This window comes from Anas acuta, chromosome 1 (genome assembly GCF_963932015.1).
Source record: "Anas acuta chromosome 1, bAnaAcu1.1, whole genome shotgun sequence".
Lineage (NCBI taxonomy): Eukaryota > Metazoa > Chordata > Aves > Anseriformes > Anatidae > Anas > Anas acuta.
This window is the reverse complement of record NC_088979.1, coordinates 29,869,608-29,886,523: the sequence shown is the minus strand read 5'-3', so window position 1 is coordinate 29,886,523 and position 16,916 is coordinate 29,869,608. Positions and strand designations below refer to the sequence as shown.

The 16,916-nt window shown below is 41.8% G+C and overlaps 1 protein-coding gene across 3 annotated transcripts in view; it reads right to left on the bottom strand.

The window, feature by feature from the left end:
* The window catches only part of LCP1 (lymphocyte cytosolic protein 1), a 45,575-nt gene that overhangs the window by 16,825 nt on the left and 11,834 nt on the right, over positions 1 to 16,916 (bottom strand). Inside the window, exons 1-4 of one of the 3 annotated variants that reach the window (XM_068674972.1) lie at positions 12,172 to 12,443; positions 4,811 to 4,841; positions 2,926 to 3,008; positions 852 to 1,003 (exon numbers count right to left, since the gene is read on the bottom strand). In XM_068674972.1, coding sequence (XP_068531073.1) covers positions 852 to 1,003; positions 2,926 to 2,992 — 219 coding nt within the window. In that variant the 5' untranslated portion in view covers positions 2,993 to 3,008; positions 4,811 to 4,841; positions 12,172 to 12,443. Of the gene's footprint in view, positions 1 to 851; positions 1,004 to 2,925; positions 3,009 to 4,810; positions 4,842 to 12,171; positions 12,444 to 16,916 lie in introns of those variants that run through there. The other 2 variants (XM_068674953.1, XM_068674963.1) reach the window with 2 other exon arrangements.

The window sequence follows — 16,916 nt, the reverse complement described above, 5'->3', positions numbered from 1 at the left end:
AGATTTAAACCAAGCTAAAACCATGAGCTCCTGGGCTGTAAGACACATCCCCTCTGCTTTACACATATAGAAGCACAGCTTGTGTGTTATTCAGTGAATTTCTGTGTAGTAACTGTGTTATTTGTTCTTATATTTTCAAAGCCATGAACAAAGATCAGCTAAGTGACAGAAGCATATATAGTGTGAAACTACATAGCTGAAGTTTGCAGGTGGAGTGCTTTTGAAGTTTTCAGTTTGAGAAAAGGACAAGTAAAAATCTGTTTCTCCATCCCAAAGGAAATTTTAGCATTTGCTTTTGTCACAGTTCAGGCCAGAAAAAAATATTTATTTTTTTTTTAATATAAAAAGCATCCCATAAAGTTTTCATTTTCATCCTGTATCCTGTTGAAATTTCTCATATCCATGTAGCCATAACATTATCTTCTTGCAACTTATAACTGAAAAACTTCATCCCACCACCTTAACCAAACTGAAAGATATGAAGTCTGTTCAATACACAGCTGCACTCATTTAATTTGTCCCAGCTAACTGCAGGATATCTAGTTTGGTTACGTCCTACTCTTGTCTTCTCCAGCAAGGGAACACATTGGCCAAATGATATGCCCATGAGATCCTGTGCTCATGGCTCTCCTGTGCCCCAGGGTCCACCCTGAACACCACAGATAATGAAAACATTTTGGGGAAAAATAAATATTTACCCACAGAAAAGGTCAGTTTTGTGGAAATTGTATTCTCAGCTAAAACAATGAACTGAAAATTCCCAACAAACTCTGTTATTTAAAAATGGTCTTTTTTTTTTTTTTTTTTTTGTCTTCTTCTGTATTTATTCTCTGAAATAATATCTCACTTACTGAAATAAATTCATCAAAGCTGATCCTGCCATCCTCTGTGGTTGTCAAATTCTGAACGAGTTCTCTGGCTTTATATCCTGGGAGCGGGAGGTTGGCTGCCTTCAACACATCTGTTAAATCGTTGGCATGGATGAAGCCGTTCCCACTAACATCTGCAAAAATTAAAAAGAATGTTGAGATTCTCTACCAGCCCAATGAAATTTTCTGCAGACAAAGGCCATTGCTTTTATTTCACCTGAAGAAGTGTACATTGTATATAAAGATTTGTTATCCTGAAGTTCATTATTTTCAAGCACTGCAGTGGCATTTACACCCCAAAAAAATTACAGTCACCATTTAACAAACAAAAACTCATGCTGGTGAATTTACATGTTTTAGACACACAATAATGTTTTAACAAAGCTATGTTTAGATGGATACCACGGACTTTTCACAGATTACATACAGAAAAACACATGGTTTATAGAGAGATTATCCTGCCTACGGAGCAGCTAAGAAAATGGACTTGATGTGATATTATGTTAGATACTACATCTGCGTGTATTCATAGATGTAACTTGTGATTTTGGCCTGTTTTTTGCATCTATTATCATCACAAGTTATGAGTTAAGAGGTTTGGAAATGCATATGTGTACTGGGTTCACATTTATGAGAGCTTGGAGGCAGGGCGCTGCAGAGGTGGCCTCTGTGAGCAGAGCCCAGCAGCTGCCCCATGTCAGACCAGAGCCAGCTCCAGATGGCTCCAAAGGGACCTGCTGCAGCCCGTGGAGAGGAGCCCACGCAGGAGCAGGGGGCTGGGGGTGCCAGAATCCCATGGGAGGGACCCCACGGGGAGCAGGGGCAGAGAGGGACCGTGAAGGAGCGGCAGAGACAAAGCCTCAGGGACTGACCGCAGCCCCCATTCCCCGTTCCCCTGCACTGCTCAGGGGGAGGAGGTGGAAGGGGGTGGATGGGGGGAAGGTGTTTTTAGTTTGCTTTTAGTTTCTCACTGTTCTAGTCTGCCTGTGATAGGCAAAAGATTATATTAATCTGCCTATGCCGAGTCAGTTTTGCCGATGATGGTAAGTGCTTTTTTTTTTTTTAATCTGTCTATGTGTTTCTTATTCTGCAGTCTTTTTTCCCCAGCCCAGAGGCAGAGGTGATTTCAAAGAGGCGGGTGTCAATTTCCTGCGTGGTGAGCTGCAAACTGAGTCGCTGCACGCTGCAAAAAGGGCTGAGCCCTCAGCTGTCAGCATCCGCAGCTTGGATTAATACAGATTGCAGAGCGCATCCTTCTCATCTCTGAAGTTATACAACAAAAGGATCTGGACTTGAAGAGGGAAATGTCTAGAAAAGGCATGAGAGCATCCTTCCAGCCTTTGGGTACAGCCCAGTGCTTTGGGTACACTGGCACACACAATGACCAGGTGTTTCAAATTTTGCCTGGACTGCTGTGTGCTCAGAAATGAAAAGATCATCTGAATCAGTAAGGACAACTGATAACACATAAGCCACTAAGGCTGACGGATCTGTTAATAGAAGTAAATCAGCTGTGAGAGAGACTTTTTCTGAGGATTTGGGTAGACAGTGATAGATCCGCATGACTTTAAGGGAAACAAATCAGTGGAGACCTTTGAAGGCTCATAAAGGAAACACACAGCTGAAAAATAACTAGGGCTTAAAAGGTCACAGTAAAGGGATTACAAATTTTGTAGCTATTTGCACATTTGTTCCCTGTAGACTCTTCCTCCCTGGGAGCACTCAATTTGCATTAAAGTAAAAACTTATTATTTTCCAAATAATTTTCCAGGAGTAAACAGCATTTCTAGGAAAACGCTTCCGAGTATTTCTAACATGGTTTTCTGTATAGGTGTTTTTTCAAGTTATTTCCTAACATCTGCTGTTCTGCCTCTAGTACTGCTCTGCAGCGTGCTGCTGTGGTTTTGGCTGGGAGGTCTGCAGGGGCAGGCAGGACTTGCTGTGGTTTCTGTGACACAGCAGATCAGTGCTGGTGTAAACTCTGTTTCACCACGGATGGTCAGCGTTGGAGCAAAAAGCCAGCTACAACTTCGCACTCCTTTCCGCTCATACTCACCCACTTTGCTGAAAGCCTCCCGGAGCTCTGCCATCTCCTCCTCTGAGAAGTGTGCTGTCGACGCCATGCTTTATCTGTAAAATCTGCAAGAGGAAAGCACTCATTTTCGTGCGGTTCCCTTTTGGGTTTGTAATCATCACCAAAAAAAAAAAGAGAGATTTTCTTTATGGATTTAATTTTTTGGAGTTAACAGCATGGATACAAATTGTCATAGCAATTCTCCATAACTGAAAGCCCAGTTCCTCTCTGCATCCCAAAACCAAGTGATGGGTTAAAATCTTGAGTACCTGAGGTATAAATCCATGTCACTCCTGCTGTTTTGCCAAAATACTACTCAAAATCCCAACAGATTTATTTATACTAACTTCACTGGAATTAAATCCTGCCCCTCACTTTGGTTTCTTATGGAGAAAAGCAAACAAAATTATGCCATTTTGTTGTAATTCCCCCTTTGGACACATGACTCGTCATAGCTCAGGGTGCTTCTTCAGCAGCCCTGGCAGCACAAGGCTTCCCAGATGGATGTCCCTCCTTCTGGCTGTGGGAAGAGGTTAGGGACTTGCCCACTGAAGATGTTCCTAAGATTAGGTAGCACATTAGGGATGGATGGCTGGAAGAAGTTTTTCTGCCTTTCATCAAAACCATGAGGAAGGGTTAGCTTAGACTTATTTTGATTATTAAAAATGGTGCCTAGAAATGGAAAGCTTACTTCTGCTTGCTACATCATCCAACACATTGCCATAAGGTGCACTTTATAATTACCTCTTTGCTTTTTCCTTCACCTGCTGTCCCTCATATCTCCTCATGGAGGAAGCTCTTCAGAAGAAAAGCTGTTTATTATTCTGTATTTGTGAGAATGACTTTAGTGTCCTATGTCTTTTTAAGTATTAATTAAGCAAACAACTGTTTAAATAAAATAGAATGGAAACCTGAGTTGATCTTGAAAAGCGGTGGCTGTAGTTCCAGTGTTTAAAAAAAAAATTGGAAAAGAAATTCAGAAATACCACATTCCCAGACTAAAAGCACCATTGCATTCTAGATACTTGGATTCCAAACTTTATGTAAGCGTATTCAGGGAAGAATTAAAAAATGGCAGACTTTTTACAGCCCTCTACAAACACACAGAGTTGTGCATAGTGTATCTGGGCTTCACATTTAATGCTCTCCTGAACTCATGCATTGATTCTTGATTAGTGAGCATCACTATGGAAATGGGTTTGAAATTGCCCAAAGGCAATCTCCTGTGCTTGGCATTTTGTCTGCTCTGTCCCAGTGGTGTCATGCGTTAGCTGCCTCATCACTGTGATTTTGGGGCAAGGCCTAGAAACAGCTTCCAGAGAAACATCTGTTCAGCTACTACCTCCAGGTTGTGTAAGTAAAGGAATACAGCATAATTCATAAATCACCCACTCTCAGGGCCCATGAATGTCTATGCAGTTTTCAGCACAACGGGGCTGATGTTTGGTATTGAAGTACTAAGTAATTCCAGCGATGCTTTCAAGGATTGTCTGTAAAACTCCCTGTGATCCACTAACAACGTGGGTTATGTTGGCACCATGAGATCCATAGTCTTCCTCCATTATGCTCATCTATTTTCTGCACAATTCCTCACTACTATTCTTTTTTCTTCATGTTTCTGCAGCATGTAGACTACCTAAGAAGCTCCTGGACACATGAAAACATTGCAGCACTATCAGCGAGAAAATCCATGTTCCACTGCAAGATCACCCATTCCTCTCCAGTCATTTTATCAAGCAATACAATTTGCAACACAACTTTTAATAGCACTAAAGACTCTAGAGCATAACAGGGAGGAAACACAACAGGACATTGCCTACTGCTTTTGCAAAGAGTTTTATAGCCTCTAGCACAACTCATCACCAACCTAAGCTGGTCTTTTCTTGATTGCACCCAACCTGTTAAATACAGAATCCTATTAATAGTACGTATCTTTTACATGAGCTTATACTAATAATACATAACAGGATGATGGTTTTTGCTGCAGTGAACCCTTCTGATATCTTTATTTAGGTCAGTATTGCCCATTCTTTTGTAAAGGTGGCCACACATAGCAGGGAACACTGAACTCAGGGTGAGAACTGGTCCTACATCACCCAAGGATCGGTTGTACTTGAGTGATGGAGGTACAGTGATGGCCTGCTCCAAAACACAACTGTGTTATACGCTATTAAATGTCATTATCATTTCTGAAATTGGTTAAGTAGTAAAACAGAACATAGGAAAATCTAGAGTGAGGCAGCTATAAAAGTCCAAAGCAACAGACAGGAGCAGACAGCAAACGAGCAAGTACATTTTTAAAAAGCTTCTTTTCTGTATATAAACTGCCTACTTTGCTCTGATCATTAAAAGTAAACTATATTTAGACACAAAGAAATGCAAAATGCTTCTGGATAGTGGTATGGAAGGTCAGGCCCTATATCTACCTTCTGATTTTATCAGCCAAGACCAGAATAATTTGCTTCTAGAGGTCAAACACATCTAGCACCTCATTGTCCTGAAATACCTTTGGCACCCCATCAAGAGAATTATCTAACAGCTCTAGGAACGATCCAGTTACTGATAGTCCACAAGGCATTGTAAGTACACATCTCTGCTACAAAACATTCGCAAAATCAGCACGACGAGACAGATGAAGGGAAAAAAAATACAGAGATTGATACAGGAGCAATGTCATTGAGCACAGAGATGAATGACAGAGCAGAGAGAAAGCTGGGCAGGAGGGAGGGATAGCAAGAGGGAAGGGAATTTAAGAAGGAACAAATGCAAACAACAGCTTAGCTATCAGCACAAATGAGACTTTGAAGGTCATCAGCAGCTGGGAGGAAGGATCTTGAGTTTGGCATGGCTGAAGATCAGTGAAAGCACTGAAGTCCATCAGAGAGAACAAGATGAAAGTCAGCATATGCTTGGATGTGGAGGCAGGATGCTGACAGTGAAACTGCCAACAAGAAAGAAATGGAAGGTGATAACAATTCAGAAGAACAATACTCCTTGAGACAGTGAGCTTCAGATCTTTATCAGGACACCTGAAACATACATTGCCTGGACATGACACTTCACTCTTGTTTGCCAAACAGCAATAAGCCCACTATTGCAAAAGCAAAAAAGCTGTTGTGCAAATACACTCCTTGCTCAACAGAAGACTGTTGAGTTACAGGTTTACGTAAAAAAGACAAAATGGTCTCATGTGAGCTGCTGAGAACTGTAAAAAATAGATATCAGAACAGCCTCTGTGAAGCATTATTTCTCCTGCTGTCATATCCAGACAAAACCATGCCATAAGCCTCCTTTTATTTGACCTTACAGAAGGATCTACTATCAAACTGTTTTAGGAGATCTGATAACAAACTATTTTCTGTCAGGAATGTAAAGGACGAACTAAAACCCTAACATTACTGTTAAATTGAAACACAGCACTATTGATGAACCTTCATCTCTTTCGATTTTGAGTCCAGGGCCTGCGAAGTAGCCTTGTTATGTATTACTTAGCAAAGCGTGCATTCACGATGCAATCTAAATAATAAATGGCAAAGCCATTAAAACCTAAAGGTTTCCATGACTTATATTAAATGGTCACCTTGTTTCACATTTCCCTCCATTTCTCTGCTGTTTAAGCTTTATTATAGGCAAGAAAATGAAAACCTTGAAGACGTAAAACTGCACTTGATAGATACACTTAAAGTCTCACTTTCCCCCAAAGCAAAAAAAAAAAAACAAATTTCATGAGGCAGCATTACATTCTACAAACAGATATTAAGTGATCAGGATCGATATAACCGTGAATCTGGTGTTGATAAAGTTGAATAAATGACTAATATCTACTCATTTCACACCATTAGGGTTTTAATTCGTTAATGCACTAGCACTTTGCTAATAACATGATCACCCCTCTAAGCTGTCAGAGAGTGACCAGATAATGGATTGCACGTGTGTTCCCTGTCACAGAATTTCCCCAATTCTTCTGCTTTCTTCTCTTCAAACTTGTTTATTTTTTTTTTCTGAAAGTGATGTAACACCAAGCATTTCAGTCTTGCAAAATACAGCTGTTAGAATTGCATGGGGAAGCACAAGACTGTGCCCCTTCCCCCCCTAAAAAAAGTCCCTGCACACAAAATTGTGTCATTTGCTTTATTAGAGTTCACAGCTCCAGCTCCTTCTCTTTTCTGTTTCTTCTCTCATCCACAATTTCAGTTTCCAAATGTCTAGCTTTCCGCAAGGGTTGTGGAGTACTTCTCCAGCTCTTTTTCTTCCAGCTGGTATCAGACAGACAGGAGCAGCATCCCTCTCCTGATGCAGAGCCTACCTGAGACAATGGCACCAGCAGGCAGAAATAAGAGAGGTGCCCCTAAAACTATCCAGAAACTCTTGAGATACATCTGAAGTGCCAGAAAATTTGTTTTTTATCCCATTCTTCTTGGGACCCTCCTCATTCCTGTGTGCTCATGGAAATATCCCCAATAGGATATTCCATTCCAGAAATATTTCCTTCTACCTTTCTCTTGTAAGGTCCTCCCTCCTCCCCCCCCAAGTCCATATGTGCCCTGACACAGCTACCACCCCTTTTTTGTGCATTTCTCTTCAAATTATGTCTCAATCAGTATATTTTCTACAGTATGGAAGGACTAAGGACAAGACAAGAGGAGAAGATTTATGAATAAGGCTCTTTTAAGTGTTGTCCATCTGGAGACAAGTGGTGGCAATTTTGGTCTCACAAAGGAGCAAGAAAAAGAGAAATTCTTCAGTGGATCTCATGTTGAAAGAAGAATCGATGCTATAAGCACAGCAGCGTTGCCTAGAACTTCCTCAATTTCAAAGTTTCATCTTGTGCTCATTGACCAAAACAAAAAACAACTTTAACTAAAATAATTGAGGCAAAACCATCTTGTTGGCATTCAGCAAAACATATTGTTTTCCATAATCCAGAATAGTTTATCTCCCCATAAAACTTCATGTTCTTGGCACGTGTGCTATTCTCACGCGTGCTCCTCATACATTTGTTAGTACCTATTGCTGTTGTTATAGTTCTGATTAAATAATAATTCTGATCCATAATGCACCCACAGCCAAGTAGGATAGCAGCATTAACACTGAATTTTGTCAGAATTACTGCCACTTTGGAGTAGTGATAATTTGTGGTGATGGCTCCAGGGAATCCAACAAACTTAGACAAGCACACAGTCCCATCAGGGTCTTTTAGTCTAGATCGGTGTCACAGCTTCCAGCCAGATTGCATCAACACTTCTGATAGTTTTTTTTTCTGCTAGTGATGTATGATAACAAACAGAATCCACATGTCTCTATGCCTTTTTCCTCATGGTTTAGTTAGTCAGTTATCCAGCTACTCACCATGACTGATAGCATTAGCAAATACCATCAGGTTTTGAGCCACTTATCAATTAGATGCATTTCTCACATAACAACTTTGAAAATCATTGAAGATGCATGAAGAATTGCAACATATTTGAACAGGTGATGAGGTTCGTTGAAAAAGTTCATTTTTCAACTCATGCACTTAGTGGTATGACTATTTGCCTATTTAAATAGCTACAGATACACACATAGATAACAGGTTTTTCTTATTTAACGATGCTAAATGAAATTTTAAATGCTAAGTTAGAAACATGCTTGGTTCCATTAGCAATACATAATTTATCTAAAATCTCACAGTGGCTTCAATCCAAGTAGTATCTTGATGTTTAAATCATCATATGTAATACAAACAGGAGTCTTTCGGAAGGTGTGGCAAATAGTTCCTCCATGATATGTGTCAGAGATTCACAATTAAGCCCACAATAAACGACAATCTTTGCCTCAAAAGCATTTTAAAAGCCAAGAGTCTGTAACAGCAATGTACATACAGACACTGGGATTATTAAGGTTCACATAATTTAATTCACTATGGATTTGAAGAAACACAGACAGAAGACATTTACCACTGGTTAGAAGACAACTTGGTGATGTTCCATATGTAATTTTCGTAATGTTCCATTTTATAAAGGGCTTCATTTGTCACTGCAGTGCCTGAATCCAAAATCAAATACAAATCAACAGGCCTTAGGAAGGGAAAATCCACAGAACTTAGAGAGGAATGGAGGACTCTTCCCAATATACTGCCCAGCAGTAGGGAGTGCTAGTCCTTCAGGGAAATTAAGGCACTCAGGACGTAGAGCTGTGAACCCACAAATATTGTCCTTTTATGTCAGATATATCCTACCAGGGAGATGTGTATATTGTATATATGTGCATATTGTTTACACAATCAGAGCCTCCAGAATTTTTCTTGAAAAAGGAAAAATGTTGAGCCAGTCAACTGTACATTTTTTGTTGGGTAACTTGCCTTCTCTGTCCCTTTACCAACAAAACCTAGCTAGCTTTTAAGTGAAAACACATCCCCATAAAAATAGGAACAATTCTGATTTTTGAAAGCTTGTGGTGATTTTCTTTTTTTTTTTGACTGAAGCTGGTTTTCAACCCTAGCCACGCTAACTGACAGTTTCAGTCTTTCAGCAGATTTCCTATTTGGGAAAGGAGGCCCTGACCCACCCAGTCCCACTTTTGCTCACTACGGTGGGGGAAGAGGAGAGCATCTCCAGGGGCTGCTTTGGATGCTGGTACGAGGAGCTACCCCACACCTGCCCCATCACGACCAGGGTGGCAGACTGGATACAAAACCCTGTGGCAGACAGATAAAAGCCTCTCTTCCTGTTCCCGTAAGGTAGTCATCATGCCACAAAACGATGGCAGAAAGTCTGGTCACAGCATCCTGTGACTCAGACCCCAATCTCCTGCAAAAACCCAGTACCTGATACAAGAGAAGGAGAGCATGGATGGTGTTCCCAGATCACTAGCAGGAAAATGGTTCCTACATGCATGGAAAATATTACAAACACAGTCCAGCCATAAAAAGGAGATGGAGATATTGTTTTTAGATATAAATTATAAATATACATTTGCACTTGACTGATTCCACCTGGATTTACTGTAGGGTCTCTGGGTCTACACTGGGAAACCACAGCAGTAAGTGGAACAGGAGGAGGCTGAATCCTCTTGTGTCCATTCCCTCTGAAGAAAAAATTTGGCTTGATGGCATGCTTCCCTGAGCCCATGATCCTCTCCTCTGCACTTTGCCTCACCTATGCCTGTTTCACCCTACATTTCTTGGTAATTAATGCTCGTTGTTAATTCATCACAGTGAGCAACTTTGAAATGGTCTGAGCTCAACCAATGCAAGCCCTAGAGCAATTTATTTCCTGTCCTGCAGCTCTCCCCTTTGATGACTGAAAAGATACACAGAATGACCAGTACAGAGCCCTACAGCACAGCTGGATTCAGGATGCTAAATGCCATTTTATTTTTCTTTCATAAATATTTTTCTTTTTGAGGAGTAGTTTACGTTTTGTATCAGCATGTCACTGGAGTCTGATGTTTTGCATAAAGGGATAAGAGTATGAAAATCAGCTGCATTTCTGAATGCCTTATAATTTCATGACCTCTCCCCTTCCTTGTTACTCAACTTCTTTCTGAAGTTCTTTCATAAATTAAAAAAGTATAGTAATTATTTTTACTGTAGGATTTCTATCAGGATAGCTCTGCTCATGCTACGCAGCTGAGTGTTAGGCTGCTTATAACTGTAATTAGAAGGGAACAGGATTTTAAGAAAATCGGTGGCATAATAAAACATGATGGCATGCAAGGTAGATTTTGTGAGCAGGGAAGACGAAGCAGCACTACTAGACTTGCTTAAATACAACAAGTTGTGTATAGGACCTCAAACATTTTGTAGCTGTACAGGTATTCAGTCCAAACTCTTATTTGATTTCAACTGAGGAAGCAGATTCAAAAATCTTAATGTAATGGAATCCCTGCTATTGTTTTGATTTGGTTTGGTTTGGTTTGGTTTGGTTTGGTTTGGTTTGGTTTGGTTTGGTTTGGTTTGGTTTGGTTTGTTTTTTTTTTTGACCTATTGTGTGAGCACTTTCTTCAGCTCCTGAGCTAAGTAAATCTGGACCTCACGGTCAGGACTGAAGCAGAAATCCCCATCACTACCAGCAGGTACTTCCCAGTCCCTCCTGCCTCTAGCATCCCTTCTTGGTGGAATTTCCCACCACAGGGGGTTTTCTTGTCTTCCCTTCACCGGGGAGAGCCCCATCCCTGTTGCCAGCATCTCTGCAGCCCTTCTGGCGCCATCTTGAGAGGGCGAACCCCTCCTGTCTGACGAGCGGGAGGGGAGGGAGGTGGTTCATGCTGGAGCGTCTCCACACAAGAGGTTTCAGGGTGTTTATCAAGATGAAGAGCCATCTGCTGAGCACGCACCTGCACCTCTGACAGCACCATCTCATCTACTGTTTGACAGAGATCATCTTCACTCGGTACCTGCAGCAGTGAGGGGTCAGTCGGCCAACGTGGCTGCCAACACTACGAAAACCTTAGGTTCTGTTTGATTGAAAAGTCAACTTGCTTGCAGGCTTATGGGTCAGTTTACAGTGTTCAAACCAAATGCACATAGTGAGGAAACTACTACCTGACAAAAACAGCAATTCTACAGCTCTTACAGTGCAAAAATACAAGCCCCAATGTTCCTGTTCACAATGGCACTACCTAAGATTTTTGTAGATATTTGCAAGTCGAAGTTCATCTAAAGCCTGATCTAAAATCCCAAAGAAAGTTAGACCAATTTCAACACTCAAAATATTCAAAGGCAAATAAAATATTAGGACCACACCATATTACTGATTTTTTAAGCAGAAGCCCCTACTACAATCATGCCCCAAAATCATGAATCAATTTGATTTACTGAGAGCAAATTTGTAAAAGCCTACAATGAATGTCCTAACAGTGTGGTGCACACATTACGGGCCAAAATACATCAGATTTGAGAATCAGTGTTTTTCACCGCTGGAATTAGAATCACCCTTTTACAAGGATCCTCTCTGCAACCTAAACAACGGCTCATTAGTATCTCACAACCCGCCAAATTAATCAAATGCCATCGAATGCAAGTCCAAAGCCTACCACTCTGCTCAGCCATAGACCTCTCTACTCCATTAAATCCACCCAATACTTTCCCGAAGGTCAGCAGAAATGCTCTGCACAAGATAATTGGAAAATTATTACGCTTACACTGAACGTGCACTTCTTTTTCATGGCAACCACAATTTCCTGTGCAGTTCAACTGCTCGTACGCTCAACGAGGGGTGTAAAAAACAGCAGGTGCTGGGATCTTACCTCCCGGGCTCAAGCTGTGGGTCCCAACTGCTGGAGCAAGTGCTCGTCAGTCCGACGGAAAGGGGAGAACTTCTTAAAAAAGTAAAATTTAGTGTGGATTGGTAAATTGCAGAGAAGTATGTCGAAACAGCGTGACTAGAAAATCTTCTGCAGAGCAACCGCTTGAGCCCAGGACTGCAAGCCCAAGACTGAGCCCCGTGAGGGAAGTGACTGGTGACAAAACGTCATAGTGAAATAGATTTTGTCTTTATAAGGAAATTTAGCATTCTCTGGTCTCCCCTCCTCATCACCTCATTACTCATACAATAGGTCCGATACGCGCCACTTCCTCATATCTTCTTTTACCCCCTCTTCAGTTCCTTTCTCTCCCACTAAGTGCGTGCACACACTAACATGATTTTACACCTTCTCTCTTTCATGATAAAACCAGCTGCGTTTTAGGATCACCGAATATCAAAGCCTGCAGCCCCACCCCTGCACCCAACGCAGGGCTGGCTGTAAAGTCAGGTTGAGGCGTTCACGGCACTGCCTCCATGGTTAGAGACTCCTCAGCATCTCTATCAACACCTGCCAACGTTTGACTACGCTGACTGTGAAAACTTTTTTTCCTTGCATGCAGCTGGAATTTCCCTTGCTGCAACTTGTGACCTTTTATTTCCAGTGTGTACCTCTGAAAAAAAAAAAGTCTCCATCTTCTCTATAAGCTCCAATTAGGCAGGTGTAGACAGCAAGAAGGCCATTCTCAGACTTCTTTCTCCTCCACAGCCTGAACAAATCTTCTTCTCCTCCCCTCATACCTCGTGTTCTTCATCCCCCTGGCCGTCCTGGTGGCTCCCTACAGTTTTCCTTGTACAGGGGAGCCTCAAATAGGACAAGGCACTCACGCAGCCACACAGCTGACACCAACATCAAGGACACATTTCCCAGGTACCTTGAGGATCAAGTGGAAAAAGTGCTTAAAATGGATGCAAACATCAGCCGCCTTTCAACACCGATGACGCAGAGTTTAAGAGAACCTTGAGAGAACTGAAAATACAGCATCAATATACAAAAGTGATTCAGCAGCCCCATGGGGATTTTAAGAAATTTCTTGCCTTAACAGCAAAATTCCCACCTCCTTCCACAGGCCAGAAGACAACCTTCAGCTTTTTAAATAACTTCTGTTCTGACTTTTACCTCTGAAATCATACAGCTGAAAAAAAAGAAACAAACTGAGTGTCTTTCGTGAAAAAACTGTCATTCGTGATTCGTCAGACCAGCTGGACCATCAGCTACATGCTGATGTAGAGGACTTCAGAAAAAACTTTGCATGAACAAATCCCCATAATTAAGATGCCATCCAAGCACACGTAGGTTCACCATATTCAGAATTACACTGGAATGCGTTCAAGGCATTTTTGACAACAGAAGACTTCCTTCCATCAGAAAAAGAAATGCCCAATTATCCCTTTGATATCCTTACAGTGACTCTGTGCAGACATCACTTGTAGATTTTCCATGATTTCTGCCTGTCCCTGAGCATTTCTGTTCTAATTGCAATAACACATTGTATTTTAACATCACACTCAGTGTGGGAAGGTCTTCCAAGGTGTGACTATGCAGATTAGGAATGGTGATTTAAATTGCTTTTCAGTTTAATACAAGGTCTCTTTGGCTTTTTATTATTAGGCAAGGAGACATTCTTACTCTATCTCCCCTATGGTATTTCATTATTTGATAGACAGAGCCACAGCTCCTCTGCGATGTTTACTAGGCTGTTTGACAGCGGCCTGATAAAGGTTTGCCGCAACTTTCTCCTTGCAGGCTTTTAAAAAATCCTTTATTATTTCTGTTGCTCTCTGCACAGCATCCCCTTGAATGCTACAACATCTCTTCTGAGACAGGGAAAAGGACACCAAATGGATAATTCTGTGCCATTATTTGGTGTTATACTGCATGCCTTAAATCTAACACCTTGCACAGGAAAACCAGGGGTATGTGTTTCCTTATCAGACATGTTTGCAACATCCTCTCTTGGGTTGTTATAGTTTATATAAATGGTAGGTGAGAGACTCAGATTTTCCACTCTAATGTATGTAACTTTATATTCGTCCTCCTTAGACTGAACTCAATCCTGTGTGATCAGTACACAGCACTGATTCTTACCAGCATGTACCCCAGTATGCACCAGCTGTGCTAAAACAATGCTTTAGCAAGCTTAGAAATACAAGTACAGTGGAGATGGGATTTAAAAGCAAGTGTAAACAAGAGATTTTGATGCATTTACCATGCAGACCATGTATTCCATTCCCTTTTTCTGCCTTATTTCAAGGCCTGCTGGAATGTCTCTGTGCATACCCAATCATGCTGCCTCACCAAATGTTATAAAACTGAAGTAATCCTTACACACAACTCCAGCAGAAGTCCTGGCACAGTACCCTATTTGATTTCTGCCCTGTACATCTGTGAAACGTCATACAAATAACAATTTCATTGGACAGCATTGAATTACATTTAGCTGGTACAACACAATGATCAACTCCTACCTGCAACTGGTTCACTTGCACCCATGTGATGTTCATTTGTGGCACTGCAGATAATATATGATTGTAGGACAATGTATGCCAATGATCCCTCTATTGTAATTTCTTATGCTGGGCAGAATGCTGCAGGCAATCATTAAGAGTATTTATTTTCTGGAAGAGTTTTAAATCATAACTCTTCAAAATAAGTAGCTTGTATTTTGCAATAAGGCACGCTTACGGTTAGCAGGACAACCTGGTGTCACAATAGGATGTACTGCAATACTGAGTTAAATGTCCATGGCTTTCCTGCATTAAAAAACATAATATACTTGACCTAGAGCTCCACTTTTAGAGCCAAACTCCTAACAAAGCTACTTTGAAATGTGCTTCCACAAAAGGCAGACAAGTTAGGGAGGGGTTGCAAAGACATCAGGAACCAGCTAAGGTTGTCTACAAAAGTAAGCGCCATAAATTATCAAGCATTGTGTCTAATAACTCACTGAGGAAGAACAGTTTCCTGGTGGGAATTCATAAACGATATTCCCATGGCAGCCTCTTCTGGCATAGCCGCATCTTGGATCTTGTGTTTGTAACTGCCCACAGCAGTCTCTCAAGGGCTTTGCCTTTCCCTAAACAGTTTCTGCTTCATCGAATGAATTTCTCCAAAAGACGTGTTTTGGAAAATCACATTCACATAATGCAACACCTTTCCTTGCTTCTGCTGATGTTCTGGGTCTGGCTGGGATGGAGTTACCTTTCCCTGCAGCAGCCCATGAGTGCTGTGCTCTGCATCTGTAGCTAGAACAGCATCGGTACGTCTGTGTTGTGTCTGTGGCTGAGCAGTGCTGGCACCACATCAGGACTCGCTCCAACCCTTCCTTCCGCTTCCCCTTTGAGGAGGGGGAGTGAGGAAGCAGTTGTGGTGGAGTTTAGCTGTCCATCACGGTGGATGGAGCGTACCACAGCTGGTACAGTCACGGGTTGTGTACGTGTTGTCCATCCAAGAAAATACACAGGCCAGGAAAGGCATGGCGTGTGGACAGATGCACACATCTTCCAAGATGTCCATGGAAGCTTCCTGTGGACCTTGCAAAATATCTTTGTGTCAATGACAGCACAATTTTAAATGAACCCTTTGAGGGGAGCCCCGTTGTCTGTGAAAAACTAGGACAAATCAAAATTAATGGAAATTATTTAATAAGTGAACTCATTTAGAGCATTACCTTGTTCTTATAAAAATACGGAGGACCCAATCTAATTCCCACTGCAGTTTGATGCAATCTGAGCGACATCTTTGTTCAGTGTGACCCTGTTCTTGTCCCTGTTAAAGTCGGTGACGCTTCCTGCAGCCACTAGCAATTTCGGCACTGACACTCCTGCCTCGTTTCTGAAAGCGGACCCATGAACTTAAATGTTGTTGACAGGTAAATGGGTTCTGCTGAAGCAGGAGTCATTACTCGGATGGCAAGCACTCAGGTAGGGGCTGGTAATTCGACCTGTAACATCTGTTTGGGCAGGCTGCTCTGCTGCTGGGACTGCCCATGTTAGCGGTGTGTCTTGAAATGCCACGTGTGATCTCTGCAGGAGAGACTTTGCAGAATGCATATAAAAATAATGCCTTTCATGCTGCTTTCACCCTGCATTACATCTGCCAGAAAAAGCCCTGAGAATGCAAAGCTGTGATGGTTGATCCCCTTGAACCTGTCACAATACAGATAATGGGAGTCTTTTTGAGGGGTATATCATGATACCACGAAATACCTGTTGGTGCAACAAGAGCGTCTCACTCTTTGTCTCAATCTATTCCTGTGGGAAGTAGTGATTCTCCAGCTGGAACGTGCCACCATGCTCTCATTCCCTGACATACAGGATCCCCAACACCAGGATCAAGAGGTGCCAGGTGTACCAAGAGACGCCAGGACCCATCTATGCCCATGGACCTCTTTTAACAGCCAAGTCACAGCGGTGCTGTGCCACATGGAGCTTCAGCTGGGCTTGTACACTGCCACAAACGGAGATACAGGCACGTAAAACAAAATTATCTCATATTGAGAAGAGTGTTTTTGGTGGGGTCTTTCCAAGAAGCAGTGTCTCCAAATCTTACCCTTTCCCCTAGAGCATGACCATGATGATAACATCCTATTAAACCTTGGCTGGGAGCCTTTTTTTTATGATCTTACCTGCTTGTGTAGCTCCCAGTTTCCAAACTCCTAACTGAAAACCTGGCTTTGAGTCTTCTAA